Raw genomic sequence first — 27,549 nt, 5'->3', positions numbered from 1 at the left:
TTATGATCAGTTAACAACCAGAGCATTAAACCTTCAGTTTTACAGGAAGTAAAAGCAACTAAAATACTAAGTAATCTAAAGGTAAAAACATTAAACCATAATTGCTTTCTATCAGTGCATTGTTTATCACCTCAGTCTTGGGTTTTCTCACTGCAGGATGTAAATATTTCTACTTCATTACATCTCAGAGGCAAATATTGCAAAATCCACTTTATGACCACAGTGTACCTTTCATCTGATGGCTGCTTCCAAGAAGATAGCGTGCCATGTCACAAGGCTTGAATAATCTCAGACTGGTTTCTTGAACATGACAATGAGTTCACAGTCATCTGAACGGGATGCAGTGGAACGAGAAGTTCACATCACAGGTTATGATGCTGTCGTGTCACCGTGGACCAATATCTCTGATGAATGTTTCCATCACCTTGTTGACTCTATGCCATGAAGAAGAAAAAGCTCATCTGAAGGCAAACAGGGTCCAAGGTGTACTTAATAAAGGGACCAGTGGGGAACACAGTTTTATCAGTCTTGAGTTGAAAATGACCAGCTATTAAGACAATTACGGTATAACATTAAAACAAAATAGGTGGTAATGCTTATGGGTTCTTCTACTTTTGGTACTTAAAACAATATATTTTGATGCCACTAGTTTAATACTTATACTTCAGTATTTCTCTCACCACTCCACCTTTTCCAGCTCAGTTTGTTACTCTGTATAGCTCTTCACAATCTGCACCCCAACTTATTTGCTGACAAACGGTTTCTTGCTCTTTTGGGATCTCCACAGGCAGCACATTCTACTTTATCAGTACTGACTTTTAAATTACTCTCCTTGCAGTTTTTTTCCCTACAATAAAACTTTGTGCTACATGCCATAACTAATCAACATCATGACAAAGACGTTAGCAGAAATCTGCTGGAGGAAACATGACTGTGAGGTGTCATGTAGTTGATAGTCAGTCAGCTAACTATCACAGAGTTTTTAAGGTTGCTTATTTTCTGTGCTTCATGGTGTAAATTGAGTCACACTTTTCAAAAAGGTGTGTAGTGTGATCTCTTTTAAGATCAGTGCATACAGATGCCTGATTTAGAGAGATTTCTTTCTATTATTATTATTATTATTTTATTACATTTCACCATGTAAAAGGAAGCAGATGAATAATAGTCCTGGTGGTTGAGAAAGCCTGTCGATTCTGAGTGTTATACCTGTCTGTATGGGTTACTCTGTGCCCTTCAGGGAGCAGAGCCATGCTCTATCTGCAGTGCACTAATTAGTGCCATTAACACCACAGCCATTAATCATAACTCTTGAATAAAATGTGAAAATTACATGTAGGAGAGCAGCATCAAAGTGAAACCAGACAGTTTTGATGCATTTCACCATTTACTACTGATTCTGGAAGAGAAAAGCACAGAATGGACAGTAAAACAAACTGATAAGAATAAGACTCATTCATCTTAGCAATAAAGCCTCTTTGCTCTAAAACACATCTATTTTTCAGCAGACACAGTTTCAGGATACAGGTCCTGAATTTTTGAAGTATTTTCAGCACATTTTTATGACTTATTTGGTGGCACAGTGGTTTCTTCAGAGCAAGAATCCGCTGGGTTCGACTCCACCGGCTGGCTGGAGCCTTCTGTATGGAGTTTTGTATGTTTTCTCCGGGTATTCCAGCTTTCTCCCACGGTCCAAAGACATGCACAATGCACATTAATTAATTGGTGATTCTAAATTGGCTGTAGGTACGAATGTGAGCATGAATGGTTGTCTCTGGGCTCCGGCCCCACGTAACCCTGAATTGGATAAGTGGAAGAAATTGCATGGAGGGATTTTTAGTTTTTCTATGTACACTGTATTTTCTTATAATAGGTAAGGTTTGATTTCCCAGCAGTGTAGCCCACAAATCCCCCTCCACATCACCTGGAACACTTCCAAAATATAGTCAAGTAAATTTGTATCATGATGGATTACCCACATACGCCAACCTAGGTGGTTTTTCAGTTCTACAGGAAACAATTTAAAAATAACTCCTTGTCTTTGAAATGCTGACTGAAACTGAGGCTTATTTCCTCCTATAAATATTGTTTGTTTCACATGGCAAGTTCATCTTAACATAATCAATTTGGATCACCCAGAGATTTACTTCTGCTTTAATTGTATCCATTGAACAACTTCTTAGATCTCCTTCTACCTATAAGTGTTCGCTACATACAGAAGCTGCTTTTAGCAGGGTGGTGGTTATCTTTGGTGTCTTGATTTCAAAATCCTCTTTAATGAGGTTAGAAATCTACTTTGTTTCTTTCCTTTTCCCTCTTAAAATAAGGATGTATTTAAAATGGAGCAGAGTTTTCTGCTCTCCTCTGTGAACCGAAGTCCTCAGTAATTGCATCTCATGGGACTCAGGCTTCATTTGTTGCCCAGCGAAGAGACAGAATCTCCAGCAGAATACATAAAACAAACCGGGGTGTCTTAGAAAAACACTTTTTCCTCATTTTATACACTGTGCACTCAATTCACCTGATCAATAATTGAAGCGTGCCCTGTGAGTTTAGTTTTTGATTTGTTCCATTACGTATCCGACTGGGAGAGGAGATAACTTTGTTAAAGGAGTCATTTAAGATGACGTCTGAACAAACCCTTAAACTTGACCACTAATGGTCAACCATTCCTGTGAATGATTGGAAGAAACTTGAAAGACAAAAAGAGATGCTTTAATTCTGTGCAATGCATTAGGGTGGGAAACAATATCTTCCCTACTCCTCTGGGTCAATCAATAAGATAAGATTGTCAGAATATGCATATTAATTCTCCTTGATGCGGTTTCCTTGTTTGTGTGGTACCAACAGATAAGAACGCCATGTGTATCCAACACAAAGTGACTGCTGGAGATAGCAAAAATCAGTGTGCACAGCTGAAATTCTGCTGGCTAGAACTTATAAAACCCCATTTTCCTCTTCTCTCTAAAATACAGCACAAGATCAATGATGACTATATCAGCACAGTTAAGAATGCCCTCTGCCTCTTTTGTCTCTAAGCAGACTCTGTGCCCTGTTTTCCTATAATTTTCAGCAAAAATGCAATAGAAGACCCAAAGATCCTTTAGAAGAATCGTAAATTAAAGATGCCTTTTAATGCCGATGATAGCGACTGTGTTCCTGTTCTATTGGGTAGTAAATGAAACAGGCTTGGATTCTAACTAACATTAAAGCTGCGCTGATTCATTTTTTCATACTCTTTATTACAACATTTATCACAGTGCAGATGCACTCGAGCCTCCGGTCGATCGATTAGACGGGTTTGAAAGATGCACTAATCAATATTTCTGTATTAACACTGAATCAAATGACTGATGTACAAGTGATAAACACACACACACAGAATTATCACTTAACTATACAGCTTCCCACAGTGTGGCTGCTGCCTTTTATCTCTACTTTGCCGCTCCAGTCGTCATAATTTACAAATGCATTAGGCAGCTGTATTCAATGAAAAGGCCTTCTGATAAACACCTTCTATTCTACATGCCCAAAGCGCAACATTACAGGGAGCACAGATGAAGTCAGGCACTAGTAGCTGGTGGAGTCTAAACCAAACTTATAGCGCAGTAAATCCCAGAGCTTTCACTGGGGGTGCACAAACACAACTCCAGCTGATTACTAAAGTTGCTTGCAGCTTGTTGCACAGCTGGAAAACAGCAAAAAAAAGTTGCATTAAAAAGTCACGTATTGCTAAATGAGGCCGATTGTGCAGTTTCTAAAGTCCAGAGTCACTCTTAAAAGAAAAAAGAAAAAGCAGCCATGTGTAAAACCACAACACCAGTCATATTAACATCTGAGCTGGAGATTGTCTCTGAGCCAAGACAACATCACTTTAACAAAGAAAGGAAAGCGACAAATTAAATATCTGAGCTTAAAAATGTACCTAATGTGGTCATCCACATAGTGAGAACGAGCTGGAGGCAGGAGTAATGAGCTGGAGAAAGAACAGCGGGGAGGCGCTTGTCTCGACAGCTGATTAATGAGACCGTAACAGAATTGGATTTGAATATCAATGCTGCTCTATTGCTTAAACTGACATTAATTGCCACCTATTAGATTGGCGCTGCACCTCTGTATTTCAAAACAATCACCACCATTGGGAGATTAGAAGGAGGGAGGGAAAAAAGGGTGGGAGGCCAAGTGAGTGTATCATTTGACAGCTGGTGCTGTGTGACAGGTTTCACAGTTACAACTTTGTGTATGTGTGTATGCCAGTGTGACACATGTGAATAAGAAAAACAAAACATAATAATTTCTAAGCCAAAAGAACCCTATACTGCCCCCTGGAGGCTGAAGTGTTAACTGCATGCCAGAATCATTGTTCGTTATGAGATGCATTTAGTTAAAGTTTGTGGAGCTAAAGAACCTGATCCGACGATACCCTCACACAGGTCATAATATTTATAAAAGATCATGGCGTTGTTACGACTGGCCTGTTGGCTGAGAATAATGACTGTCACACGCCAATTTAGCAAGAATGAATTATTTCCTATTTTTACATTTTAGACGTGCAAGTAAAGGAATTTCGATTATATTAGATGAGCGATCAGGCCACCAAAATCATTAGGGGGGATATCTGTGGCAAGCTGGTGGATTAAGTGGCCAACAGCTGCTGAGCTGACTGGACAGACACAGAGAGAGACATAGAAGCCATCATTAAACTCGGCTGTTAGTGTGGTTCAAATGTCACTACAGCAGGGTCATTTTGCACTTCTTTGACAGTAATCACTGGAAATGGAGTGTTTCATTTGTCTTTCTTGCACCCACTTTATTTTTCTCATCTTTCGCTCGCTTCCCCTCCATGCTTCTTTCTCTTACTCCCAGAGTAATTGATATGATATGAGCTCTGGCAAGTGTAATCTTCTTTTAATTAAGTCCTGGTGCTAGCGCCAGCTTCACGCTGATAGTGACTTATGACTTTCCCCCTTTCATTTTTCTTGTGCTCCTTTATAATCTTGTTTTACCTCTGTTGCTCCTCCAACTTTGGCTCTCTCATCTCTTTCGTTATCTCTTTTCTCTAACCCTCACTTCCTGCCCCTCATCTTATCATCCACTCTGTCATCCTTGGGGATTTTTTCCTTCTGTTTTTCTCCAGTTTCTCTTTTAACTTGTCCATTCTTTCTCTTACACTGTAGTCACAGCACCACGAGGAGGAAAAGAGAGCCCTCAGCCGGGAAATCATTGTTCTCAACAATCATCTCATGGAGGCGAAGATCACCATTAATAAACTCAGAGAGGACAATGTGAGTACTTAAAGCTGCTCCATCTATATAATGTAAGTTCCCCATAATACCTCTTGTCAGCACTGGGAATATACCTGAAGCAAGGTTATTTGGACAGTATCTGAACTTTTTGGTATGATTGCTTGCCCAAATTATATTTTGCCTGCAGGCACAGTAGCCCAGGAAATCCAGGGCACAGAGACTTGATGCCCTGGGGCAGCTGCCTTCCTTCCTTACTTACTTGGTGCCTTGTTAGCACCAAAACAACAGTTGGTTTTGGAAGCTAAAAATCAACTCTTTCTGAGGAGAGCACTTCCTCATGTCAAGCTGGAAGTCACACTCACTGTATTTCTGCAACATCCTCAATATTTGTGCTTCAAGGTGTCACAGCAGATAGAGGAATTAACTCTAAGCCACTGGATGTTTTATAGTGATAGAACTGAAATCAATGGGCATCCTCGGGGCTGGCAGAGGTTGAATCCACAGCTGCAAAGACCTGAGCTCAACGGCATGTGGAAGTTTAATGCCTCGCTTTTCTTTGAAGTGATTTTACTGGTTTCCTTGTGGAGGGGCTCTAGGCTGAGTTAGATTTTCTCTTACCGCTCTATGGCAAATTTTTAGCACTTCTGAGCTATAGAGTCCTCTTACAATCCTCCCCTCCAACATCCAGCGGAGGTGATTAGAGATGAGGTTCATTTTGAGTAGGTTTCAGAATTTGTCCCAGCAGTGCCAGCCGTGAGGCAGACATTTCCTCTGGAGATCAACCGTCAAATTTTCTGCTCAAAACACAAAGAAATAAAATAAAACCTCACAGTTGTGTCATGCCTGAGACCCACTGCCACAAAACACACTACAAATTAATTGTGTGTTTGCTTTACACTTAACTGATGAAGCCATTTAATCTACAGCAGTTTGCAATTGTCCTGAATTACCCGTCATGTCTTGATATTTTGCAAGGAAAATGGGAAACAGGTCCAGCAATTTATTGAAAAATGTGCAAACATACATGGAAATACAGTATAAGGCAAAAACTTGAGTTTTCACAATTCTAACAGGCTTTAACATAGTACATGGTTCATACACGAGCATGGTAAATACATGGTATTTAAGAACATGATCCTGTTCATCTGCTGTGGATAGGGTTTGTGGTTGGTGTAAAAATGTCATTTATGTGTCAAGCTGTGTTATCTCTTGGCATTTTTGAAAGATCCAACTACAGAAATAGAAACAAATTATGTGCTTTTGCAACAGGCTGCTAGTAAAGTGTCCAAATACACTAATTTGTCTGTTATGTGCAAACAATGCTGGTTTGTCCCTTGAATTAGAAATTAGGAATTGAGGAATTAGGCTTGTCTTAGGGTATTTTATGCTTGAATGCTTCATAGGTCATGGTCAAGTGACTTAAAAAAACAAAAAAATATTCTTCTAAAATTGAAAGACTGTTAGGAAACCTGGAGAAGTACACCTCAGGACCACTTTAAACATTACAAAAAGGTGTGTCTATTAAGAAGCAAAGTATAAAGAAATAAATAAGACTTTTGCACAGTACTGTAGAACAAGTTGTTACATATTATACATGTTGACAGACAAAAGAGGGCATCAAGTTGTTGATGATCCCCAAAGACTGTTCAAATGTAATAAATTACCTACAAAGATAATGACTGTGAAAGTAAATGGCTCTAATTTCACAACAACTTGAAGGAAAGAATCTACTCAATTCACATATTCAGAGATTATTAATATAGTGTACATAAAGAATTGATCATAAGACATCACAAAGTCTGCCTCACAACCAGCTGGAGCAACAAAGCTGTCAGCTGGCACTCCCAGGAGAGACACACCACACAGTTCATATTAACTAAGACATCACCAAAGGTCTCAAAGGTCTATTTGAACTGTCCCGAAAAACTACAGGGACTTCAAATGTCTCTTTTCACCAAAACAGGGGGGGAAAAAAGATTCAAAAAGCAGTCACTGTTAACTGGTGGGGGAGTTGAGACTGTCAAAGAGAGGGCTTTGATGTTATGGGGGGAAAATGTCAGGGTTGTGCTATTAAAGAGAAACAGGAAAGCTACAATGCAGCATGAACTGACCTTTATAAGTGGACAGGTTTAACAGAGGAGGGAGAGGAAAAGAAAACCTTCTAAAACCAGTTAACCGCCCACACTAACACATGCACGCACAGTAAACGAAGAAAACAATGAAACCAGGCATCTGTTGTGCCAGTAGACCACCCTCACGGTGCTGTGAAATTTGAGCAAAAATCTAATAACCATTCTTTTCAGAAAGAAAGCATGAGTAAAGAGATGAATAATGCTGTACTTGCTTCCTTGGCTGGAAGGTGCAGATAAGTTAATGTGCTGTTTCAGACAACTCTAATAAAATCAGCACAGTCTGCACAGGGCAGATATGTCTAAAGAAGAGTTTGCTGGTATTGTAAAGATCCTGCGAGCTACCCAGTGAAATTATGTAACCAAGAAGCATATATATGCTTCTTGGTTACATATATTTTTATGTTCAGCTGTATTGTTGCACACTCTCCTGATTCCCCCCTCAGACATCTCCTATAATTATAAAGCACAATTAGAAGGCTGTAATCAAAAGTATTAAAGGTTTTACTCAGGGATGGTTTAAACTCATAACACTCCTCACTCACAGCATGCTTTAATTATCAAGATGCCAAAGAAAACCCAGTGTGTGTGTGTGTGTGTGTGTGTGTGTGTGTGTGTGTTTTAAGTGAATGGGAATAATCTTTTTGCTTTTTTTTCAGGACCTGTACAGGAAAGACTGCAATCTGGCAGCCCAGCTGCTGCAGTGCTCCAAGTCTCACTACAGAGCACATAAGATGTCTGAGGTGAGCTCACCAGCACTGCCTGCTGCAGCTACATCAGTGCGGGTTTAGGTTTGTGCTGCAGTAAAAAAAAAAATTTTTTTAAAAAGTTCAGCTTTAAAATTCAGCGCCGACCATTTAAGCAAAAATGTTTTGTTTATTAAATTACACTCCAAACAAGGTTAGTCTAGACGAGCGGCAGGAAATTGCAGTGTTTACATTTGAGAACTTTATAAAGTGTATTAATAAAATAACATAGTTGGGTCTTTACTATTTATTATTGAATGCGGTTTAAGATTAAATTTTTCATTCAAGCAGCATGTTGTACAAAATGCTTTGCCTGAATAAAGTCTTTTAGAAAGTGCTACATCTGAATTCAGTATACAAGGACACACTAGTCAAGCATTTGAAACGTACTGCTGATGCTGCTTTAGTGTATTCTACTTAACACTATGGTAACACTTTGGTAACTCCTGCCATGTCGGGATTTCTCCACCAAAATTTACTTTGGGGAATTCTTTCAAACAGCATTAGCTCCTTTCTTTCACAAATATTATTGCCAAAATCTAATAATAAATAATATTCGTTTAAAGCATTAAAACATTTCCAAGCATTGTGTGAAACCTTAACTCATCAGCTTAAATCCAACATACAGCTCTGAGGCTAATGGGCATAACTACATCAGCCTAAGCTTGAGATGGTTTCATTTACTTGTACTAATAAAGAGGAAATTAAATGTATTTTTCTTCTAATCAAGCAAAGTTTATGATATTGTGTTGGTGTACTATTAAAAGCCTACTTGAGTGGTTTTCACAATAAGAAGGAGCCACAGCGCTCATGGCCTCTCCTCTCAGACTGATGAAGGTCTGCTGTCTGAAGTACCATCTGTGTGCATCTTAGCTGTGCATAATAAATGAATGAAAGGCTGGCTTGTGATGACACCTGAGGCACAAAAGAAAGGGAAAAAAATCTGTAGACCTGGGCTCATAATTAAGTGAAACACTACCTACAGACTACTTGCATCACCAAAAAACCCATTGATATAAATGAAATAGAGCAATAATGAATTCAGCTTGTTAAAACTCTGAAAAGGGGATGTTTTATGCTTTTCTTTAAACAAACACATTTAGGACTTTAGGGCAGGAAATTGAGGTAAAGTCCACTGGCTAATAGGGAGCTCATCTAATCTTTGCTGAACAGCAGCACTGTAGCCACAAAGCAATAACACTAATTGCATATAGCTGCCAGAAACTGATTCAGATATGGCTGTTAAACTTAAATAGGCATGCCAAGTATGTTTTTCTATAGAAAACATGAATCATCTAGGAATCTTTCACAGAAGTACATTAGTATTGCATTCATTAACACAGGCAATACTGTACTGCATTAGTGACGGGAATTAGTGCTACACTTCAGTCCACAAACACTGCCTTCTCTTTCATTTGCACTCTTCTAAATGACATCAGCTGGGGAATATGTTTGTGACTGGAGCATGTAGTGTTGGCCTCAGTTTTGAAGCACTATAGCTGCTGTGCATATTTAGAGTACCATTTAGACGTGTTTTTGATTTAAGCTGACTGGAAACAGTAAAAATTCTGCTTTGGGGGATTTTGTCAGCCAAGAGATTCTCCTAGAAATAAGAGACCTAAGGGCTAAGTTTGCACAGTGAAACTGAAGAACTACTGTCCAATTACCTGCTCCGCTGCTAAATATAAACAAAATAAATAATCAAATTGTTTTATTTTCTTTTTTTTTTTCATTCTAATAGAGAAAGACAGAATATCCATTAAAGAACACATTTAAAGTCATTTAAATGTACACTGAAAAACTTAGGAAAGGTCTGTGCATGTGTTTCCTGAGCAGGCGGACCTTACAGGCGTGTACTTAAAATAGTGAAAATCCTGACTGCTTCAAATCATTAACAAAGTGTCAGTCTGCTACTGACTTTTGTTTGGTGTCACTTATTGGATTGGAGGTCTGTCAATTTAACAATTTATTTAATAAATAGGGGCCTCAGTAGCTTGTGGAAGAACCACACACATACACAACAGCTTGGAAAACCTTCTCATACTCATTACCAGGTCGTCACACACTGCAGTGGGACGCCCACTTTGCAGCTGGTCTCTGACACTCCCTGTTATATGGACCCTGACCTTCAATTTTGGTGGTGGTACTAGGACACACTTCTAATCTGAAAACAGCTGACCACTGTAGTTCACAAGTGACACTAATCAGACACCTGATTGTCAGCACCTGGGGTACCAGAAGCTCAAAAAAAGAGTCAATAGTAGAATAAGCTGTTGGCCAGACAAGCCCGTATACTTAAGTCTGTATTCTTCTCACATTTTCCTCAGCACCATTTAAGGGAAAATAAATAGGATTTCCAACAGTGTGAGATTTATTGCCAAGAAACATTGTTACAACAAAGAAATAATTGACCAAACACAAATGTACTTTTTTTGGTTTAACTATTTCCCCCAGTTTAGATACGTAACAGATTTACCAAGATTAACTAAAGAAGCTATGGAGTGTGTCTTATTGCTAGGAAAACTAACATTTCATTTGAAATTTTTTATCTCCATTGTGAAGCAGGAAATACGGAGTTTAGGAACAAGGGGTGAATTTCTAGTCTTTTAAGTAACCAGCTCCACGATATGCTATTAATCCACTTATTGTATTAAAAGAAGACCTGCAGATGTGTTCGCTGTCACGTTGCTTAACACTGCACAACTATGTGACTGTTAATTAAGATCTGCCTCAGATAGCAACTAATGCTGAGCTGACTTACTTGGAGCACATACTGTATATTATCTTGCGCTCTCCCCCCACAGCCTCACCTACTTTCCATCTCTATTCCCTCTGGGAGAGGCAACAGCGGCTAAAAATAGCCCCGACTTAAAAGATGCAGGTTATTTTATGCCGAGGCGAGCTTCTATTTCTTAACAAAGCCAAGTCAGAATTTTATCTATTTTTTTCCCAATACCCAGCTGGAGACCCAGAGAACTGGTTTAATTTGAATCTAAGCCCTTCCCTGTGGAACCAATGTTGTTTGATGGTAGAAAGAGAAATAAAAAGACACACTAAAAGAAAAAAAAGAGAGATGGGGGGAATGAGAGTCTTTTGGTTGAGAAGGCAGTGGTGCAAGAGGAGAAAGATGAAAGGATAAAGAAAGGGATGAGTAGAAAGAGAGCTCAGTGTGTCGGGAACAGTTCCTGCTGACCCTGACCAGCTTTAATAGGCACAAAGAGCCAGTCTGTAATTGACAGGAACATTTTTCTCAAACTGGAGCCAATCAAAGAGATTATGTGTCTGTCTGTGTGTGTGAGAGAGACACACAGCAAGAAAAGGAGAAAGATGACAGGCTGAGAAACAGATGGAAGAAAGCAGGAAGGAAAGAAGAAATATTTATGTCTGTATAATTAAGTTGTGGACTCTGTAACTCATAACTAAATAAAGGTTGTTTAGAAAGTTATTAAAGGTAGCACAGTTTCTTTGCGTTATCAGGAGAGGAATTCAGGTCAGACAGGGCATCTACCTCCAACTCGACTTCTTTAGGTTCATGAAGACATTCACCTCTCATTTAAGAGGTTTCATTTATCAAATGGCTGGTGGAGAGTACCAGGTTTTACTTCATAAGCCTTTCTTCACACCTTATTTCATGTGATGACTTTTATGACTAATAGTTGGTCACCAACCCTCAGGGCCACTTCCAAGGGTACAGCCCCTGCTAGTGGTTAAATACCTTGGATCCTCCACTAGTTGTTATAGAACTGAAGAAGCGTCTTGGATGAGAGGCAAAAGTCTTCAGAAACCTAAAAAACGACCAGTTGCCCTCAATACTATCATGTATGGATGAATAAGAATGTAAACATTTCCCCCCTGAGACACATATACTGGTCTAAATCAAAGGATAATTCTTGCACCCAGACCTACAGAAAAGTAAGAAATGGCATTTAAAAATACATTCAGTATTCAGCTTAAAAGGCTCTTGGAGAACTTATTCATTTTTAAAGAGCTTTGCTGAATACCAGCTCAGCAACTGTCACAACTTTTCAAAAACATTTGTTTTGCTGTTTTGGGTTGTAGTTTCCTGTCTTTATCTAGCTTCTTTTGTCTCTCTTTGTATTTCTCTTCCATGCCTCAGCTGCCACTGGATTTCCAGGAACGCATCAGTTCCCTCATGGAAAAACATAATCAGAGTAGTGGCGTCACCATGGCAATGTGTCACTCAAATTATCCAGACGCTGTGCCCACAGCCATAATTGCCAAGGTCCTGGAAAAGCCCGAGCCTGGAAGCAGTTGCCCTGTAACGCGTTCACCCAGCCCGCAGGCACAGGATGGAGACTTTCTGACAGGAACAGGAAGCACTGATCATCTGAACCGGCGCCTTTCTTATAAGACATCTGACCTGTACTGCAGCGACACGGCGCTCTACTGTCCTGAACGATGGCAGGACACCGAGCGCAGACAAAGTGTTGACCTTCATGGCACTGGCCTGCTTCAGCTTCACGCTCAGAACTCTATTGACAGCAACCCAGATGAAGATGCTTTCCACTCTGGAAGTTTTTCCCACCATGAACCCACATCCTCCTTCCGTCACCACGATGAGTTCGGCACTGGGAGTCTCCCAGTGTCCAGTTCCTACTCCAGTTTTAGTCTTGCATCAGATGAAAAGGGAGGAGTTAGTGGAGGATGTGGGCGCACTGGCAGCAGCACCTTATCTTCTTCCCACCAGGGTCTCTACTTGGACTGGCGGGAAGGTAGTAGTGGAGACTATGAGCACAAAAGTATTTCCTCCTATGATAAAGACAGATCAAGCTTCCCCAAGTCCCACAGCATCCAGCACATGGCAACCCAAAGGAGCCCCCAGAAGGGGCCCTCACCAGCCTACACAAGGACAGCGTCATGTTTCAGTGAACCGTTCCACTCCAGCACTCCTCGTCTGGCCTCCTCTCACAGTATGGGGTCTACAATTGGACTGGGCCAGGCTCATGGAGGAACTCTTGACAGCCAGGGTGATGTCCAGGTCTCCGAGGATGACCTGAGCAGCCGCTGGAGACAGCTCAGCGTGGAAGACATCAACACCTTCTCATCTTCTTATCGCAACATTACAGGGCGGGTTTCTCCATACAGTTTCTCTGAACGCCACTTTGCCATGGGCCCCTCCAGTAAAGTCAAAGGGTCTCTCTACAGCAGCTTCCAAGAAGGAGATGACGTCTTCCACGGTCGGGTGCTGGAGCAGTGCTTTCCCATGAGTTCCTCTTCTCCCAGCCGCAGTCCCAAGCCAAAAGAGCATCGCAAGCAGGAGAAAACTTCTGTGCTGTATAGAGCCAAGGATGACAGTCAGGACTCTGAGAGCAGTTTATTCCTCTCAGGGAGCTCTAAAGACAAGGAGAGCAGCGGGGGAGCGACAGCGGCAAGCAGCGCAAAGAAGGACTACGTGAATCTGAGCGCAGACAGCTCGGCTGATTCCTTACACCAAAGCTCACTTGAAGCCTCAAGTCTTCAACACTACCCCACCCCCAGGCCAAGTGTCCGGCCCCGCCCGAGCTCCAGCTCTGCTCTCAGCATCGGCCCCGCGCTCCCAAAGAAGACTTCTGCAAGATACCAAAAGTTTGGCAGTACAGGACTGACGAGAAAGGACAGTTTGACCAAGGCACAGCTATACGGTACGCTGCTGAATTGAGTGGAGAAAGCGATTTTTATTTTATGCATGATGATGACGATGATAACGAGTCCTAACTTTCTGTACTGTTCTGTATCTCTCCCTGCAGCAAACACATACTTGGTGTGATGGGGTGTTCCAATGTTGTTTTATGTATCTTAGCCACGGCACGTTTCACGCAGTCTGCAACCTTTTTCTCTATTGTACGTCAGTGTATTTATCGACCTGAGACATGTTACTCAGTATGTTTTTGTTTAAGTGATGGCGATATTTAGAGGCACCAGGATAAAACCACATTCTCTCTACAACACAAAGATACTGTGCTCTTCACTCTTTTTTTAAGTACTGTTAGTAAAACCAGCAAAAGATCCTTAATTCTTGCTCTAATATACTGAAAATGAAGTGTGTTTAATGAGGTGACTTAATTCTGCATGTTTGCGAGAGGTTATCCATTACGTTTAGCAGGCCGCGCTGACTGCAAACTGTTAAAACGATTTACCCATCCTCTACTTTCACTTACACAAATGCATGTTGTGTAATGCATATGAATAAGGTGGAAAAAACCTTTCCAGCTAAACTGTTTTTCAAAGAGACATTATCTGTTGGCAACCCTTACCAGAAGGAAATATTCTCCAACTGGCTAAATAAGAGATTTAAATAATATATATTTATTTCAAGGCCATATGATATTTCATAGCAAGATTTATATAGCTAATAGAGTAATCCCACACTTCTTAATAAGAACCCTAAATTGCCTACATTTGTCAGATATAAAATATACAAATATATTTTTAAATAATATAATTATTATGAGAGGAAATATACAAATATAACCAGGTACCCATTAAGTAAAACCTATTACACAGACAGTATTGTGCAAAAGTCTCCAGCCACCTTTTTTTATGTTTTGTCTCTTTCTTGTTATTTTTTTAAATGTTGTTTTGAGTAATAGTTTTCTAGGTTTTCTGAAGGTCTTCCAAAGTTTTTCTTTGGACATTTAGTTGCTTTTTTAATTCATTTTCAGTCCAGTTATTTTACCTCACCGAATCATTCAATGATAATAAAAAGCAATTTCTCACAAAAGGGATGAAGCAGTGTTGTGTCGACACATAACAGACAACTTAGCACAGAACCAATTTTAAATTGTATTTTCAGGCACTCTGTTACTAGAGGCCTGTTGCAAAAAACAGATAATTTGTTCCCATTTTTTCAGGTAAGTCTATGAAAAATGCTAACGATAACACAGTCTGACAGTAAAAAATAGTATTTTGGCATCAACAAGATGATTCCCATTGACAGCAATTGAACCAAGTTCGCAAAAAAAAAAAATCCAAAGACCTCACATGGGACCTGGGAGATGCATCTGGGCTTTACGTTAACCCATCCACCGGAAACTGACGCCTAATCAGAAATGGTGTCAGTAGAAGGGTGGCTCATGTCTTTTGCACAGTACTATAACTCAAACAAAGCAGCAGGTATAAGTCATTCATTTTACCCAACTGGAATTTTTCATATATTTGTACAAAAATAAGATGATGATCAGCAGTCATACTGCGCAGCGGTTACCGTAAAAACCAAGACACTTGTGAAATTGCCTTAATCCTGTCCAGTGGACAGAGAGGTTTCCTTTACAGCATCTAACAACTGTGTACATACTGTATATCTGCTGTATTGTCACTGTATGTATGCACTACTGTTACAGCGTATGCTCTTCCTGTCAGATAATATATATACATACACAGGTTTTAGGAGACAGATTAAGTCTGTTCCCATATGAGACATGTTGATCATCACTGGAATTTGCTGACATGAAATTCTGTAAAATTTCTACTGATGTGCCAACTTTTAACACTTTTGGCACTATATACACAAAAGCAAAACGACACTGTTGGTTCTACTACTTTAAGGGGAGAGTTAATTGGAAAATTGTCCAGGCCTTGGTGGAAGTTCTGCAACGTATGCACAAGAAAAGGTGGATGGGTAAGTGCACTGAAAAGGTAGTAAAGAGTGACTAAACACAAACATGTACAGTCAGTGTGTTGTTTTCAACCAGCATGCTCAGTAAACACTGTGAAATGGACAAAGCTTGTGTATATACAGACATAGAAAGTGTCAAAGACCTTATTATAAAATACTGCCTTATGTTAAATGAACAGCTGCAGAGAGATTGTCCTGCTGCCCAACAATCATACTACCATTTGCTATTCCAGTATAGAAGAGTACAAAATGACAATGTTCCAACATCTATGCACGCCAGGATTTCTTACTGTCTGTGTAGCTCTGCAGAGCCGAGAGGAACAGCGCTAGAGAAAAGGTAATTTACGGAAGCTCAACTTTGCCCTCAAATCCTCACTGACAGATTTTATTTTCGAAAGCTATGCGTCTCTCACTCCCGCACATCTGAGAACTGGCTTAAGGCTGTTTGAAATATTCTGACATTGTCATATTTGTGAAGCTAAAACTGCACCATACAGGTCACTGACATTTTTTTACTCTTATTTGGTAGACTGTTTAGGTCTTAGCAGTGAAAAAGGTTTGAAATTACATTTAACCACTGTACAGAGGAAATGAGAATATAAATGGTATTTTTGTTGTGGGCGCAATGTAGAAAAGGAGATACTTCATACACGGTTGTTACAATATGAATATTTTTATCTAGTTTAAGTTGTTGTTATATTTATAGAATGTTTTGACCTTGAATGACGAGGCTGAAGTGGTTCTGTCCTGTCCTACCTCCAGCCCTGTTCCAGGAATAACAGGCCTGTTGTTTAAATGTCACGTTTGTCTGTCTGATGCATGGTTCTATATTTTTTGCTGTATGTTTATTTACTTAATAAAGATGTGTGTTGGGAAATTGATTGCAGACTTCAAGGCATATTATTTTAGGTAATTTATTCTACCACCATCTGGTGGTTCACAGTAGGGGACCGTTTTAAATTTTTATAACAAATCCTTAACCAGCTTAATTATCACATTTAGTTGTAGAACCGCTTTAAGCACCAATAAGTTGAAATAACAGTTTTCTGTGCGACTTTATCAGTCTCTCACCTCATTGTTAGGGACTTATATATTAATACTGCTTCCGCTCAATAAGGTCTGCAGGCTTTTATTTAAGGACAGCTCTCTCTCTTAAGGTGCCACTGCCGCCTTTCAATCTTTGACTGGGCCATTGCAACACCTTGATTCTTTTCTTTTTCAGCCATTCTGGTGCTGGTATGCTTGGGATTATTGTTGCATGGCCTGTATGTCATCTGACAAAGATGGCTTCTTGTTTCACTCTAGAATACTGGTCGACTCATTGACTGTAAGCTCCTCAGGTCCAGTGGCTGCTAAGCGAGCCCAAATCATTACGCCTCCACCACCATGCTGATATGCTTTCTTTAGTTTTCACCAAACATGGCGCTCTGCATTATAGCCAAACTTCTACACTTTGGTCCCATCTTTATAGAGGGCATTGTGCCAGACATCATGCTGCCATGTCATTTTTAGTAGTAGCTCTTGGGCTTTTACTGAGGTGGTCGCACTTCCTGATCATTAACTCATCTGATTAACAGCACCTGACTTCTACTTTATTTCCTATGGAAGTAGTAAGGGAACAGTATGTTTTTCCACAGGATGGCATTCTTCCTTCTTATTCTTACGGTGGACTATGTATGTAGATGCAGATTAATTAAAAAAAACTGCTTTAAAAATAATTTAGGGGCCTTTTAAAGACAACTACAATGACGCTTTCTGTATCATTAACTGAGGTAAAATAAGCGTAGGCGTTACAAAACAGGGGAAACTATTTACACATTAGATGTTTCCCTATAAACAAGGATAAGGATGTTTCTACTATATATACTGAATAAAGATCACAAGCATCTGCACTTCAATGCTCTGCTGTTGACTGGCAGGACTCTGGGAGAACTTGGCAATGCTTTGACAGATGATGGCATATTTTTTTAGTTCTCTGGTTGTCTTTCTTTGATGCAGTGTGAAAGGAAATGTCATATCAGAGCCCGAGAGAAGAAAAGGGAATAAGAAAAGTGATGTGTATGCAGAATGTGGAATGAAAAACACTTCTGATTAAAAACCACCCAGAGAGATGTTTTTATTTTTATTTTGACAAAACCTTGAAGACTACGGTGATGATAAAATCCCTTGCTGTATTTGGGGTGAAAGGCAGGACTATAAAAGCACTGGGGTGTTTTTGTGGGCATATGTGCAGCTAGACTACTTTTCCACCGCCTACCACTTTAGATAAAACCCATAACAATAGTTCACTCTTTGAACTCTTAACTGTAAAGAAGCTTCCTTTGATCTCATACAGTGTAACTTCAACTGTTTTCATTTCATCCACCAAGATTACAGGATGTGAACAGATGGGACAAATATGAATAAAACGCTTAAAGTGAGATGACACCATAGCGACTGAAATCGAGTTAGTTTTTTTTTATTATGATGTGAAAGCTTTGCAAGATAGTCAGTGTAAAAAAAAATGTTTTCCAAAGGAATCAGTAGATAGTAGATTTGCTGACTTTCAGCATTTTTTGCCAAGTTCTTCTTATCTTTTGCCAAGAGATTATGAAAGCTATAGTCTTGAAGATAAATGTGCACATGACGTTTCTGTTTAATACAGTCTTCCATCTCATGGCCAACCTGCTACATTTTAAGTTTATAATCTCTTTGTTCATAGCTGGTTGTCAGTGCCAGACCTTGATCTCACCGCCCCAGTCACAAGTAGCCACAGTCGTAGGTAAGACGGGATGCTGAGACACACAAAGGCAGGGCTGGCTATGGGCACGGAGGGTGTGAAGCATATGAGCTGTGTGATAGTCATAGAAGTGAGCGGAGCCAGTGGAGCTCCCTGAGGCCAGGATAGTTCCATCCAGAGAAAAGCCACACTTTATTGCATATCCCTCCACCTAGAACAAAAAATATGTTACAATCCATTTATAGCGGCTCAGAGGAGATTTTAGAGAACTAATCAGAATCGTGTTGGCTCAACCTTCAGAACAAAAAGCAATTGTTACAGGGAAATCAAAGAACAGCTCTCATCCTCCTTTACCTGCATACATTTAATGTCACAAATAACTGGGGAAAGTCCCAGGGGAGGACAAATCTACAGACAGAGTGCAGGCCCCCTGATGGTGTCTGCATATTGTTGATTTATACCTACAAACACTGCAGAGGCAACTCTTGATTTGTGTAGACAGTTTAAGTGTAGTCTTGTTTTTGATGGACTGAACACTGACAAAGGATTACAGAAGGAAGCAGAATAACACGCTAACCTTTTAACTTTAAGTTGGGCTCATCTTCTTACTTAGTGATTTTCTTGGTTAAATTTTGAATGAAGTGCGAGTCTGTATCCACACCAACCCACTTTAGGTCGTCACTTTGCATAAAGAACCCCCAGAAATATAAATCTCGTCAGGTGCCGTGGAATAAACAGAAAGCATTCGCAGCGCTAGACGTGTTCCACATTTTTTCATGTTAAACCCTTGTTGAAATGCGACGAACAATGATACCCCACAGTAACAATCAATTGACTTTACCATAGGTGGACTCCAGGGAAGTTGTAGAAATTAAAATATGCAATAATTTCAAGCAATTATTTTTCACTTTGACATTATGGGGTAATTGTAGAATTTTGAGGTGAATATGAATTTAATCCAATCTGGAATTAGGCTAAATGTTGAAGAACTAAAGCACTGTAAATACTTTAAAATGCTTTCTGGAAGCACAATATTTCGCTTTTATGCATTACTGATCCCTGCTAAGTTGCCTTAGTTTTCAGTCATTATACTTTATTTAGCTTGAGTCCCTACTTCTAGTTTATTGTCCTTCCTTCCTTTGTCCTATCTTTCTTTATTTATGCTTATGTCCTACAGTGTTCCCTTGTTTAGTTTGAATCCTGTATCCATGTTCAGCAGGCATTTTAGGGCTGTTGATTTACTGCGATAGCTCCGTTTCTTTCGTGTCACTTTTTGGACTTTACTTCCACTCTGTCCGATTGGCTTGATTACTTTCACCTCTACCTCATTTCCCTCCTGTTTTCAATCCCCAAATAGTCCTTGTTCTATAAATAGTCCTGTCTCTGCCCCGTGTTTTTGTGAGATCCTGCTGTTGTTTTCTGCATTGGATGATGATGATTCCTAGACCCCTGATTTGTGTATTTCTTTTGTCACCATTTGGGTGAAGACCCATTAAGTGATCATTGTGTCCTACCAATATGGTAGGAGGAGCAGAAAAATTATGGATATGTCTGTGTTTTAGTCATCATAGCAACTAATTACCAATGCTTTCAGTAATATAATCACAATAACGCAAAGGTTATTATAAGGTAATTATAAGAAACATCTGTCTTATTCTAGTATATAGTAAATAAAATACAACATGCTTGTGAAACAAAACTAAGTCTTTTCTGCCATGTTGTTTCTTTTTTGTTGATTTTTAGTGCTGCACCAGAAAGAGAAAAGCAAAAATGGACCTGGAATGTGCAATACCCATTTGTTTCCTGTCAATTATTGTAAACAACAGTCCAAATGCCACACTAGCAGTGCTGCATTTTTCAGTGATATTTCAAATGTGCTGCCATATGCTGCTCCTGTTGCCTCCCTCAGTGGAACTGTTGTATTGTATTTGGTGGGTTTGTTTTTTTGGGAGGAAACACTGCTATGAATCTTGGTAAAGACAATGAAGCATGTAAGTTGCAATTAAAGCTGTGTGGGGTGGGATGTTGCGGAAGTTGTATTTCTGTGTGTGTGTGTGTGTGTCTGTGTACATCTGACTGCAGTGTTATTCAGTATGGATTACGCCTGCGTAACCCCCAGTCGATACTGACCTTGTGTCCTTCGAACCGCCGCCTTTTGTTCATTCTATACGGCTGCTGGGAGGAGAACACTGCTATGTAGTTCCCATTGGTCTGGGCAACAAAGGAGTCTTCCAGCGGGTGGAGAGCCAGGCTCGGGCACGTGTAACGCTCCTGGTGGCCAAATGAGAAGAAGAATGAGAAGGGAAATGAATTCACTATTTGACCTTTTCTTGTTATTACTTATGGTGAAGTCAGCTCCATGTTAACTAGTGTATTAATGATTAAAAAAAAGAGGTTTGTACAATGGTATAAAGGTTTATGATCAATCCACTGTGTATATGTAGTAATATTTTTTATTTTGACCATCATTTTCAATCTATTCCAATGAGTAAAGAGAATATACACTCAAAACTGTTCAGAATGAGAAGTTATCCTGTATAAAAAAGCACAAAGGTTATTAAACCTTAAATGTTAAATTAAAAATGAGTCTCTTAAGATTATACATTTAATTTCATATACCAGCCAAACCTCATGTAATTAGACCTACTTTTTTTTAATTTATCACATACACAGATATCTTACATGGTAGATTTGGTTGGAGACTTTGGCTGTGGTCTCATAGTCCCAGGCAATGAGGGTGCGGTCTGCAGAGTCTCTGCTCACGCAGTCAGAGCTTGTTATAAAAGTCACACCGCCTCTCAGAAAGACTATGTCCAAGGTCTGCTGGATGCCGGCTTGGTAAACTTTCACCACCTGGTAACACACATACATATACACGGATGACCCGTAGAAGCACTCAGCCAAGAAGAGAAATAAACAGGGGAGAGGAACATCTAGACCTCTGTCATTAAGGGGGAAGGCAAGATAACAGCTCCACGTGTCCTTGTGGCTGTAAAGACTTGCTGTCAAATGATGACAGAGTGCACAGCAATGGAGAACATATATGTTGTGGTTTCAATCTGCAATAAAGCACACCCTGAAGTATCAATTTATTGATGATTAATAAAATTTTTAAAAAGCTACACAGTGGATGGCTACCGGTTCCTCTGCACTGTGAATTTAACCTTTAACCCTTTACCTGCTGCTTAAAGCATCCTCTAACTTTATTTTTGGCAATATACATATATATATATATATATATATATATATATATATATATTTATTATAGCATATGTGTATGAGATAGATAGGGATAGGAATTAATTAGCATTTGCTTCCTCCTGCTCATTTTTAAATGGAAAATAGTCAACTTTTTTTCCGATATGATATATTATTTGGCACGTTTATGTTCAAAATAAAGATTTAATTGGCTGATTGAGTGACCTGTAACATAATGTGGCAGATCAGTCTCACAAATCCTTTCTGCTTCTTGAATCCATTTGGATATCAGCAAAATTATGACATAGGTGGCTGACTTGAATTTTTTATCCAATATGGGTAATTTGATCTTGAATGGAACAGCTAACAGTCAAGAGTCACAGGCAGCCATAACCATCGGCCTTAACAACATATTGTGGAACCAAGATGGCTGCTTATTGGGAAAACTGTGTTTGTTACTCTTAGCAATCCAACAAACATCACGAAAAGAACTTAACATCTAAAAGATTGGTTAAGACTTGTATCTTCACAAAGAAGTTCTGCTTCATTTTGTGTGAGTATTTCCACAAACTTTGAGGTTTAGGGTCCTTTTTTTTCATCACATGTGCTCCACAAGTAACACCTGGCTTATTGGATTACCTGGAGCCTGGAATTCATTTTTGTCTTCTAAGAATTTAAATTGGTGATCAAGAAACATGACAACTAAGAGGCTAACAGAAGATATTGAAGAAGTTAAGAAGTCTCTTAACTTCATGTCAGAGGAATTGAGTAAGGTGGTGAAACAGCAAGCAGGACTACTGGACTTAATTGAAGAAGTAAGACAACTGAAGATTGTGATTAAGGAAAAAGACAAGAAGATTGAAGAGCTGGAAAAAAGAGTTGAAGATTTGGAGCAGTATACAAGAATGGAAGATGTGATTATTTCTGGACTAAAGACAAATCACTACACCTATGCACGGAGTACAGCAGGTGACAAGGAGGGGGAAGATGCACCAAGAGCTGAAAAGGATTTGCTTGAGCAGCAAGTTATTCAGTTTTTCAAAGACAAAGACATTCTTTTGGATAGCAAAAACATAGCTGCATGTCATACTATTCCACAAAAACATACCAAGATGCCAACTATCATACTACGATTTGTGAACAGGAAATATAAAGTTGAACTGTTAAAGATGGGAAAGAAGTTAAAGGGAACCGGCGTATATGTGAATGAGCATCTCACCAAGAGAAATGCTGAAATTGCACGACAGGCAAGACTATTGAAGAAGGAAAGGCACATCCAAGATACCTGGACCAGGAACTGTCATAAGACTTAATGGGACACCAGAACAAGCTAAAGTAATTGTTGTCAGAGACATTGCAGATCTTGAGAGATTTAAACAAAAGAAATAGAGTTCAGTGTAGAAAAGAATTGTGCTGCTGACTGTGATATGAACAATATTTGATAAGTGTGAGAAAAATAACTATGCATGTGAATGTGTGAACAACAAAAAAAAAAAGGCAAAAAATGGAATATTTTGGATCTTATGATTATAAATTTTATGAGTTGGACAATAGTATTGATCCAGATATCCACCTCTATCAGAATGTTGATATGACATGTGAATATTATAATGGGGAAGAGTTGGATCCCAAGTTAAAAGGTTTTTCATTAATCCACTTTAACAGTCGGAGTCTTTACAGTAATTTTTCTAAAATCAAAGCGTATCTTGATCAATTCCAAAATAAGTTTGCAGTGGTAGCAATTTCAGAAACATGGTTGAATGACGACAAAGAATTGCAAGATGGACTAGAGGGCTATGAAATGTTTTGGCAAAATAGGAAGAATAGAAGAGGAGGAGGTGTTGCTATGTTTGTTTTTTCATATCTTAAATGTAAAGTTGTTAACAATATGACTGCTGTGATTGATAACTTGATGGAATGTTTAACCATTGAAATTCAGGTTGAAAGATCGAAAAACATATTAGTTAGCTGCATTTATCGTACACCTGCATCCTGTATAGATCAGTTTACTAAAGAAATTTCTGTAATATTAGAAAAACACAAGGAGAAGGTGACTTTTTTTTGTGGTGATTTTAACATTGATCTATTGAAGGTAAACGACCATAATAAGACTTCAGAATTTATTGATACAATGTTTAGTTTTGGATTCCATCCGTTGATTCTAAAGCCGAGCAGAATAACGATGGATAGTGCCACTTTGATCGACAATATTTTTGTCAATAAGATAGACGGCAAGATACATAGTGGACTGTTAGTCACAGATGTAAGTGATCACTTGCCTGTCTTTTCAGTGTTTGAAATGAACAATCAACTTCATTTTCAAGAGGAAAAGAAAATTGATTACAGTGGTAGAATAAAAACACCAGAACAAATTGCAGCTTTTAAAACAGACTTAGAAAATTATGACTGGCAAAAAGTTTATGTGGAAGACACTAATGATGCATACAATGCATTTTTGGATATATTTTTGTCAATCTATGACAGCCATTGTCCAATTAAAAAGTTTTCTGGAAATTATAAAAAGAAAAAACCATGGTTTACACAAGGCCTGGAAAGAGCCTGTAAAAAGAAAAATAGGTTATACAGGATTTTTTTGACAAATAGAACAAAGGAAAATGAAGACAAATATAAGAAATATCGAAATAAATTAACATCTATTATGCGATATGAAAAGAAAAGATATTATGAACAGCTGCTTCAAAAACATAAAAGTAATATTAAGGCTACCTGGAGTGTATTAAATAGGATAATAAAAAATCAACATAATATATGTTCTCCAACACGTATTGTAACAAGAGGTAATGTAGTGATTGAGAATACTGAGAGCATCGTTAATGAATTTAATGATTACTTTGTTAATGTAGGTCCCAACTTGGCAAAAGAGATTTCTGTACCAGGAGAAAATGATGAAGTAGATTCTACTTCTTCTAAATGTAGCTCAATGTTTCTTGGTGGAGTCTGTGAGAGTGACATTGTAGAAGTGGTGAGTAAATTCAAGAGTAAAAAATCCATGGATTGTGACGACCTTGACATGTCGCTAATTAAAGAAGTTCTTCATAGTGTCCTTCAACCGTTAACATATATTTGTAACAAATCATTTCAAACTGGAATTTTTCCAGATAAAATGAAAATTGCCAAAGTGATCCCACTATATAAAACTGGTGATAAACAGATTGTGTCAAACTATAGACCGGTATCTTTACTGCCTCAGTTTTCAAAGATTCTTGAAAAACTATTTGCAAACAAACTAGATTCTTTTATTGATAAATATGATTTATTGAATGATCATCAGTATGGGTTTAGAAGAAATCGCTCAACATCTCTAGCTGTGATGGAATTTATTGAAAATATTACAACAGCTGTGGATGAAAAACAGTTTGGAATAGGTGTGTTTATTGATTTATGTAAAGCCTTTGATACGATAGATCATTCTTTACTTTTACAGAAGTGTGAAAGGTATGGTTTAAGAGGTGTTGTACAATTTTGGTTAAATAGTTACTTGAATAATAGGTTCCAATATGTGAGTATTAATAACATGAAATCTAAACTTAGAAAAGTAACTTGTGGAGTTCCGCAAGGATCTGTTTTGGGACCTAAGTTATTTTTACTTTATATAAATGATATTTGTACAGCCAGTGATACTTTAAAATATGTGATGTTTGCTGATGATACAAACTTATTTTGCTCTGGAAAAGACATAAAGAAATTACTGAAAACAGTGGAAACAGAACTCATGAAGTTAAATAGATGGTTTGTATTTAATAAACTATCATTGAATGAAAGTAAAACAAAATTTATGTTATTTGGAGGTAGTAAAAGTAATATTAAAGTAAAATTGAATTTAAATAATGTGGAAATTGAAAGAGTATATGAGACAAAATTTTTAGGAGTAATTATTGATGATAAACTTTGTTGGAAGCCCCACATAGAACATGTGAAACGGAAATTATCCAAGTCTATTTCTATTCTTTATAAAACAAGAGATTTTTTGAATAAAAACTGCCTTTATTTATTGTATACTTCCCTTTGTTTGCCTTATATGACCTACTGTGCAGAAATTTGGGGGAACACATACAAAACATATTTGGATTCAATATTTAAATTGCAAAAAAGAGCTATTAGAATAATAAATAAAGTTGGATATAGGGAGTCAACCAACCAGTTTTTTGTAGGATCATCTATGTTAAAATTCATGGACATTATATATTCTAAAACTTTAGAAATTATATATGGTGTGATTAAAAAGAATGTTCCAATTTGTATTTTAAGTATGTTTCAACTAAGAGATGGAAAATATGATTTGAGGGGGTCTTATAAGTTTGAAATGCCTAAAGTGAGAACCAATGTTAAGTATAGATGTGTGTCAGTTTTGGGAGTGAAATTATGGAATGGACTTAATGATGAACTGAAGATGTGTTTTTCTTTGTCATTCTTCAGGAAGATTTTAAAAATTAGTATTATACAAGGTTATAGAAATTTGGTTTGTTAAAAAAGGTTTGTGTTGATTTAATTTCTTAATTTCTTGATTTATCATTGATTTCTTTTCAAACTGTTATACAACTTATTTATCAATGCTATTTATTTTCTTGGTTAAGGATTTGATTATTTCTATGGGGGTAAGGGATAGGATAAGTATAAGCCACAAGGCTTCAGCCTATTCCTTTTTCGGTTACTGTTTGAGTACTTTTATGTAAAATTATAATCTGTTGTTGTTGTTGTTGTTGACTGAAATAAACATTTCAAATTCAATTCAATTCAATTTTCTAAGGATTGCTCTCTGTCCGCAACTCATACTAACACCTGCTAGCAGAAACATCTTCAGTGCATTAAGTCTAAACATGCAGAGGAACGATTCAGGTCGCCAAGTGAACATTCATGTGAGCATTCACATTCTGAAGAAGTGAATAGGATTATCATATAAAACAGTCCATTAAGCTTAATAGCAATATTAGGTTGCAGCTTCACAGGAACAATTTATGCAGCCAGGATTAAATTAAAATTTGCTTTGAACAATTAGTGATATAACCTGCATTCTTCCTGTGCATGCTGAAGCATTATCTAGAGGGTCATTGCACAAAGTGAAATATAGACTCGTATGTTTGTACTCATGTGAAACCGAGCGTGTAGCAGTGTTGAACAAAGAGGATGTGTTTTAACTGTATTCATTTAGACTTCTGAAGGTAAAAAACCCCACAGAAAATTAAAATGATAAATCTACTGTAAGGAGGGTAATAAATTTGACCTTGCAGCTGCGAGAGTCCCACGCCTTGACTGCTGAACTGTAACCTCCACACAGGAAAACCTCCGGGTTGCTGGGATGCACGGCCGCACACATCACCTTAAACTCGTTGTCCACTTTCACTGTTGGCTGCCCTACAAAAGAGAAAAAAAAAACATGACAGAAATCTTGTGTTTGCGTATGTGTGTGTATGTTTACTATGAATAATTTACAACATCATGTTGCTAATTTGTGAATGCAGAAGTGTCAGGTTTGTCAAGATTGATTATAAATTACATTTCTTTAACTGAATTAATCATTATAGTTATTGTTATATTGCTATTTTTCTACTTTACTGTTCTTTACTGTGTCCACATTTATAAATGTCAAGATCAGCACTTCAACTAAAAACTGAAAATTGCTGAATTATTGCTTAATTGATTCATTATCATTAAAATGTCACAGACATAAAGATCCACTGATAAACTGAGAAGATGGCTGGACGATTAATCACTAATCATTAATCTGGTATCAAAAATACACAGAAATAAAGGCTCAACAATAAATCTGAGTAAATACAGACTATTTACTTTCTGCTTGATTGTCCCAAAACAAGCAAAAAAAAAAAGAGACTATATGAATTAAGGTAAATGGCAGGAATTTTCTTTCTCAGCTGTCAAA

At 38.2% G+C, this 27,549-nt stretch overlaps 2 protein-coding genes across 3 annotated transcripts in view; one reads left to right on the top strand and one right to left on the bottom strand.

The window, feature by feature from the left end:
• The window catches only part of begain (brain enriched guanylate kinase associated), a 54,162-nt gene extending 37,559 nt beyond the window's left edge, over positions 1–16,603 (top strand). For both annotated transcript variants that reach the window (XM_035911013.2, XM_006798525.3), the window contains exons 5-7: positions 5,175–5,282; positions 8,032–8,115; positions 12,236–16,603. In XM_035911013.2, coding sequence (XP_035766906.1) covers positions 5,175–5,282; positions 8,032–8,115; positions 12,236–13,777 — 1,734 coding nt within the window. In that variant the 3' untranslated portion in view covers positions 13,778–16,603. The remainder of the gene's footprint in view (positions 1–5,174; positions 5,283–8,031; positions 8,116–12,235) is intronic.
• The window catches only part of wdr25 (WD repeat domain 25), a 26,472-nt gene continuing 15,078 nt past the window's right edge, over positions 16,156–27,549 (bottom strand). Inside the window, exons 4-7 of the mRNA XM_006798524.2 lie at positions 26,893–27,023; positions 21,135–21,305; positions 20,583–20,723; positions 16,156–18,663 (exon numbers count right to left, since the gene is read on the bottom strand). Of these exons, the coding sequence (XP_006798587.1) occupies positions 18,442–18,663; positions 20,583–20,723; positions 21,135–21,305; positions 26,893–27,023 (665 nt within the window). The 3' untranslated portion in view covers positions 16,156–18,441. The remainder of the gene's footprint in view (positions 18,664–20,582; positions 20,724–21,134; positions 21,306–26,892; positions 27,024–27,549) is intronic.

Source organism: Neolamprologus brichardi, chromosome 19 (genome assembly GCF_056152115.1).
Source record: "Neolamprologus brichardi isolate AB-2024 chromosome 19, ASM5615211v1, whole genome shotgun sequence".
Classification (NCBI taxonomy): Eukaryota; Metazoa; Chordata; class Actinopteri; order Cichliformes; family Cichlidae; genus Neolamprologus; species Neolamprologus brichardi.
This window is presented reverse-complemented; position numbering and strand designations above follow the sequence as displayed.